The sequence below is a fragment of the Empidonax traillii genome, unplaced genomic scaffold (assembly GCF_003031625.1).
Source record: "Empidonax traillii isolate 1590-97213 ecotype Southwest subspecies unplaced genomic scaffold, ASM303162v1 scaffold619:size634076, whole genome shotgun sequence".
Taxonomy (NCBI): Eukaryota; Metazoa; Chordata; class Aves; order Passeriformes; family Tyrannidae; genus Empidonax; species Empidonax traillii.
In genome coordinates, this window is record NW_020955812.1 from 382,404 (window position 1) to 389,440 (window position 7,037).

A 7,037-nucleotide genomic window follows, 5' to 3' on the forward strand; every position below is an offset into this window, starting at 1 on the left:
GGTCTAGCGGGGCCTTACCCCTGGTAGGTTCATTTACCAGTTGATGAAGGAAATTGTCCTCTATACACTCCAGGAACCTCTTAGACTGCCTCTTCTCTGCAGTATTGAGCTCCCAGCAGATATCCGGCAGGTTAAAGTCACCCACAAGGACAAGGGCTGACGATTTTGAGACATCTGCCAGCTGCTTGTAGAATAATTCATCCCCTTCATCATCCTGGTAGGGTGGTCTGTAACAGACACCTATGATGATGTCCGCCTTGTTGGTCTTCCCCCTGATTCTGGTCCACAGGCACTCAACCTTATCGTTGCTGACCTCAAGTTCAACAGAGTCAAGAGATTCTCTAACATATAAAGCCACCCTCCACCTCTCCTACCCTGCCTGTTCTTTCTGAAGAACTTGTAGCCTTCCATAGCAGCACTCCAGTCATGCAAGTCATCCCACCACGTTTCTGTGATGGCGACTACATCATGGCCTTCATGCTGCACAGTGGCTTCCAGCTCCTCTTGTTTGTTGCCCATACTGCATGCATTAGTGTACATGCACTTCAGGTGGGCTGTTGATTTAATTCTTAACTCAGGCTTTCCATCCCTAGGTTGATCACTGGAGAGCCCGGTTTCAACCCCTTCCCCCTGAGTTTAGGAATATAACTAGATCATGCAGAAAGAAAATTAGAGAGACAAAAGCACAATTTGAAGTCAATTTGGCTACTTCTGTTAAGGATAACAAAAAGTGCTTCTATAAATACATTAATAACAAAAGGAGGGGCAAAGAAAACCTCCATTCCTTGTTGGACTTGGGGGTAAACATAATTAACAGGAATAAGGAGAAGGCTGAGGTACTTACTTTGCCTCACTATTCACCAATAGGACAGGGACAACTGTCTTCTGGAGCTGGTAGACAGAGACAGGAAGCTAAATAGCCCCCCTGTATTCCAGAAGGAAACAGTCAGTGACTTACTGAGCCACCTGGATCTACACAAGTCCATGGGACCAGACGGGATCCATCCTAGGGTGATGAGGGAGCTGGCAGAAGAGCTTGCCAGGCTGCTCTCCATCATCTTCCAACAGTCCTGGCTCACGGGGGAGGTCCCAGATGATTGGAAGTTGGCAAATATCACCCCAATCCATAAAAAAGGATGCAAGGCTGACCCTAGTAACTACAGGCCTGTCAGCCTGACCTCAGTGCCTGGCAGAGTTATGGAGCAGATCATCCTGAGTGCAATCACACAGCCCCTACAGGACGGACAAGGGATCAGACCCAGCCAACATGGGTTTAGGATGGGCAGGTCCTGTTTGACCAACCTGATCTCCTTTTATGATCAGGTGACCCACGTGGTAGATGAGGGGAAGGCTGTGGATGTGTCTATCTGGACTTCAGCAAAGCCTTTGACACTGTCTCCCGTAATATACTCCTGGAAAAGCTGGCAGCCCATGGCTTGGACAGGGGCACTCTGTGCTGGGTCAGGAACTGGCTCAAGGGCCGGGCCCAGAGAGTGCTGGTGAATGGGGCTGCATCCAGTTGGTGGTCGGTCACCAGTGGTGTTCCCCAGGGATCAGTGTTGGGCCCAGTCCTTTTTAACATCTTTATCGATGATTTGGATGAGGGGATTGAGTCCATCATTAGTAAATTTGCAGACAACACCAAGTTGGGAGGGAGTGTTGTCCTGCTGGAAGGCAGGAGGGCTCTGCAGAGGGACCTGGATAGGCTGGAGAGTTGGGCTGATTCAAATGAGATGAAGTTTAAGAAGGCCAAGTGCTGGGTCCTCCACAACAACGCTCTGCAGCACTACAGGTTCGGGACAGAGTGGCTGGAGAGCAGCCAGGTGGAAAGGGATCTGGGAGTTTGGATTGACAGGAAGTTGAACATGAGCCAGCAGTGTGCCCAGGTGGCCAAGAAGGTAACTGGCATCCTGGCCTGCATCAGGAACAGTGTGGTCAGCAGGACCAGGGCAGTGATCCTTCCCCTGTACTCAGTGCTGGTGAGGTCACACCTGGAGTCTTGTGTTCAGTTCTGGGCCCCTCAGTTCAGGAAAGACATTGAGGTGTTGGAGCATCCAAGTGGTCACCTTCTCTTCTCAAGGCTTACCTTCAAAACAAGGTTAACTTATTAAAGAACAGGTAGCTACTGTAAAGCCTTAATTAAGGCATATTTAGAGATTGCTTTTCCAGTTGACTGGCTTTAAAAAAACAAATGCTTTACCAACAGGGACCCTGACTAATGGCAAGTGCCTGGAGCTCTCCTCCAATGAAAGATAGTTTCCCTGGAATGATTTAGAGCCTGTATCAAAAGTGATTTGGAGGTTTTGAATTGTTCTTCAGAAGCACCTCCTTTCCTTCACTCACCCTCAAAGACTAAAACAAATAAGTTTAAGCAATGAGAACCGCCCAGCTAGTGTCTAAAACTATGCAGCACACTTTGGCTTGAAGTGATTTGTACAAGGGAAGACTGTGGCAGAACAACAAATACTGGATTAACTTTTCTCCTACTGCCAGTGAGCTTAAAGGAGAGCAACAACAGTAATGCAAGTTATAGAACGATTTATGTACAAGCAAGAGTAAGCAGCAACTAACTTCAGCATGAAAACAATGTGATAAGTTAATTATGAAAACACAGATCATAACCAGAAAACAAGAGCAAACAAATCACTGTTGAGATTTTATCACTCCATGAGAGAGTTGTATATTAACTTTGAGAGCTAGCTCGGCTAACAAAACTAAACAGGAATTTGGTTATCACAGGTTCACTGCTGTTACAGCACAACTTCAGGTAATCTGTATTACAACAGAAAGAAAATGTATTTTTTTGGACATGAATATATACACAGCGTTTTTGCTCTAAAACCACGATTTCAACATTCTGCATCAAAAAGCAATGAGGCAATGAACACCAAAGAAGTGGGCCATTTCCACTACACTCAGAACAAATGGGAACTCAGAGTGAACATCAGGATTTCTATTTTGGGAAAGGGAAGTTCTGGTGTAGTATGTTCCTGCTAAGGAGAGAACTCCAGGTCTTACTCTGTTAGTATTCCTCCAATACATGTAAGATGGTAAAGACACAAAGTAGACGTTCCAGAAAAAAACTCACTGTCTCAGAATTCTGAAAATAATTGAAGAAACATAAGAAAGTAATCTCAAGATACTGTATCAAGATACTGTATTTTGCCAATCCCAATATATCAAGACCAGACAATAAAGAACTAACCAGTCATCTCTGCTTTATAAACAAAGCTAGACACAAGTGCATTCATATATTTTCAAAACTTTTATGTGATCTTCTTTAGACTAGTCAATATTTCAAGGAAGAAATTATTCAAGTTAAATTATCCAATAAACGCTTACCACTGCCTTTTCCTACTACTGTATAGTTAGTCAATTATCTTCTTTCTCACCAATGAAAAGTTTTAAATAACTGTTTTTTTACAAAGATCCTGGCCAAACGCAGTCATGAACAAGCAGTTATGCAAAACAAAATTTGTAGATAAAAGATAATTCTCTATTAGACCAGCTGATACAGCTGGAAAAAAACAACTAAAAAAATCCACCCTCAAACCAAAGAGTTAACCTTTCCACATGCCCAATTCCCCTGAAGAAGGGTAATTAGGGATAAAATGAAAATTTTTACTCAGATTGCTCTGGACAATTAAGTTTTAGGTTTGAATCTGAAAAAGCCTTTGGCAGTCTTAGCTTGTGTGTATCCCACACTCCAATTACACCAGCTGATACAAGCTGTCTCTACAACCATTTCGCAAACATCTTCAGCCCGGCTGAAACATCACATGCCACGCTATCATTACCTGCATCGAGGTATTTACTTAAAGATTCATCAAGAGGAGGTACTGGCAGGGATGGCAGAGAATCTTGGTACTGAAATGTCCGCTCCTCTGCGGATTCAAGCACTTGCTTTTCCATGATGCAGATCTGCAGCACAACCAAACAGACTACTCACGAACCCAAGTTCGATGACAAACCTCCCCCGCTCCGGCCTCCCGCCATTGAGACGCTAAAAGACATATCAGGAAACACCCCCCGACAAAGCCTGGACCGAGGACTTCTTGTTGGCTTGCAGCCACGAGAGGCACACACATAACAGGGGGAAACGATGCCCAGGCGGCTATTAATGCTCGGCATGTCGATATTAACAAGCTCGAGGACTGTCGCTTTCTTTCCCGAGGAGAAGCCAGTCGGCCCTGGGACACCCGCCCGAGACCAGAGGACAACTGGCCAAGGTGGAACACTCTCCCAGCCCGGCTGGCGGCCCCAGCTCGCCGCCCCCGCAGACCCTCCCCGAGGCCCCCGGCCGTGCCCCCCGACCCCGCGCTCCCCGGGGCGGGCCGAGCAGGGCGCGGGGCCCGCGGCACCACTGCCCATGTACAGCAGCTCGGGAGCTGCCCCGGAGAGCCCCGTGCGGACGGGGCCGGGGGTAAGGAGAGATCCGAGCCGAGCCCACCCCTCTGCCCCGCCGCCGCGCACCCCCGAGGAAAGAGGTCGGCAGAGGCCACCACTCACCCCGGCCTGCACACGCCCGGCTCGCTGCCAGCCCTGCCTGCCCTGCCCGCCGCTCCGGCCGCCGCCCTCGCCTCTGCCCCAGTTCCCAGCGCGTCCGGAAGCCGCGCGGGGCGGGGCGGGCGCCGGGGTGGGAGCAGAGAGCGGCCTGACCGCCCCCTGCGCTCCGGGGCCCTGGGGAGGGGGGCGAATAAAAGTGCAGTTTCAAATTGGAAGGAGCCGTTGACTCTCTCGGAGGAAGGGAGGCTTTGCAGATAGACCTCGGCAAATCGGAGGGTTGGCCAGTCACCAACCGTGTGAAGCTTACCAAGGGCAAGTGCCGCATTCTGCCCCTGGGACCCTGGTTGGGTGTATAGAAGGGGAAAGGAGAGGCCGGAGACCTGGGAGTCCTGATATATGGCAAGTTGAATAGGAGTCAGCAGTGCCCTGGAGGGCCGACCGTATCTTGGGGGCACCAGGCAAAGCATCGCCAGCCAGGTGTGAGAGAGGATTGTCCCGCTCTGCTCTTAGCTGGTGTGGCCTCACGTGGAATATTGTGTGCAGTTTGGTCACTGGAATATAAGAAAGATATCAAGCTGTTAGAGAGTGTCCAAAAGAGGGCAGTGAAGATGGTGAAGGGCCTTGAGGGGAGCTGAGGTCACTTGGTCTGTTCAAGCCTGGAGGAGACTGAGGGGAGACCTCATTGCAGTTACAACTTCCTTGTGAGAGGAAGTGGAGGGGCAGGCACTGATCTCTTCTCTGTGGTGACCGGTGACAAAACCTGAGGGAATGGCCTGAAGTTGCGTCTGGGGAGGTTTAGGTTGGATCTTAGAAAGAGGCTCTTTACCCGGAGGGTGGTTGGGCACTGGAACAGGCTCCCCAGGGAAGTGGTCACAGCACCAAGCCTGACAGAGTTCAAAAACACTTAGACAATGTTCTCAGGCACATGGTATGATTTTTGGGATGGTCCTGTGTAGGGCCAGGAGTGGACTTCAATGATCTTTGTGGGTCCCTTCCAACTCAGGGTATTCTATGATTCTGTGACATGGGGAGAAAGCATGGCAGGGGCTGTGCTGAGGGCATGGGCTCTTCCCAGCTGCTGTCCCTCATGGGCTCTGCTCTTAACTCCAGTGGCATCCTTAGCAGGACTGAGCCCAGCTGCAAGCCCTGGCTGCCCCTGGGGGGCTCCTTGTCCAGGGTAGGTGGCCCAAGTGCTTTGTGGGTGGGCAGTAGCTCAGGAATCTGCAAGGGTGTTTCTGTGGAGCAGGTCTGGGCTAGACTCATTCTGTGCCACCTTTTAAAGTGGTGTGTGGGAGAGAGGCTTGTGGGGTGTGACTTGCAGCTTCACGGGAGTAGGATTAAGCAGAAACTACCAGCAGTGAGAGTGTGTGGGATTTGGAGCAGTTGTCACATCATAGAGCAAATATTTCACCACATGGTGAAGCACCACTTATGCTGGGAAAGACATGTGAGGCCCACACAGTCCTACTTGCCATGGTTAATGAGGTCTCTGAGAGATGCCTGCCCAGTACTGCTCTTGGGCTCACTGAACGGGTCTCTGACACTTGCATGTGTACTTGGGTGGTGTGCACTGAAAAGCTATGGCTCAGCCCAGATCCATAAATTTATTTTCTGTGACATAACCTGCTATGCTCAGAACAAAAGTCATCGTTCTCACTCACAGCTAATGTGAACAAGGCTTTGTTGCTTGACTTCTTTCCTCTTTCCATCTGCAGCAGTGGCACCCTCAGTTTGCTTCTCTGTTACTATATGCTTTTGGTGCCAAAATGACTTCCCGTTGCCTACTGTTGTGGCTTAACCCCAGACACACATCTGCTTATTCAATTCCCCACCAGTGGGATCAGGGGGAGAATCAGATGAGTAAAAGTTAGAAAACTTATGGGCTAAGATAAAGACAGCTTAATAAGGAAAGCAAAAGCTGCACACACAAGCAAAGCAAACCAAGAAATTAATTTACTGCTTCCCATGGGCAGGCAGGTGTTCAGCCGTCCCCAGGAAAGCAGGGCTCTGTCACCCATAACGTTTACTTGGGAAAACAAATGCCATCACTCAAAATGCCCCCAGCTTCCACCTTCTTCCTTCCCACTTTACATACTGAGCATGATGTCATACAGTATGAAATATCCCTTTGGTCAAGTGGCGTCACTTGTCCTGGCTGTGCCTCCTCCCAGCTTCCCATGCACTCTCAGCTCCTTACCAGTGGTGGCAGTACAAAAAGGCCGTGGGTCTGTGTAATCCCTGCTCAGCAATAACAAAAGTATCTCTATATTATCAACCCTGTGTTCAGCACAAATCAAACCACAGTCCCATACTAGCCACTGTGAAGAAAATTAACTCTACTGCAGCCAAACCCAACACACCTATCTCGCTCTCCTTTTCTGGGCCACTTTGTTCTGTCACCTCTTGCTATGTGCAGTTATATGGAAAGAAGTTACTTTGTGGTTAACATGTCCAACAGATAGTCAAGATTAATGCCCTACTAAATGAGTTTTAGTATGTTAAACACCTATAGAGTCTTTGCTAATCAGATG

General features: G+C 48.9%; 1 protein-coding gene across 2 annotated transcripts in view; it reads right to left on the reverse strand.

Moving 5' to 3' along the window:
* Positions 1–4,510, reverse strand: part of CROT (carnitine O-octanoyltransferase) — a 22,585-nt gene extending 18,075 nt beyond the window's left edge. The window contains exons 1-2 of one of the 2 annotated variants that reach the window (XM_027898732.1): positions 4,474–4,509; positions 3,798–3,921 (exon numbers count right to left, since the gene is read on the reverse strand). In XM_027898732.1, the coding sequence (XP_027754533.1) occupies positions 3,798–3,912 (115 nt within the window). In that variant the 5' untranslated portion in view covers positions 3,913–3,921; positions 4,474–4,509. Of the gene's footprint in view, positions 1–3,797; positions 3,922–4,473 lie in introns of both variants that reach the window. The other variant, XM_027898733.1, reaches the window with a different exon arrangement.
* Positions 4,511–7,037: the final 2,527 nt, after the last annotated feature.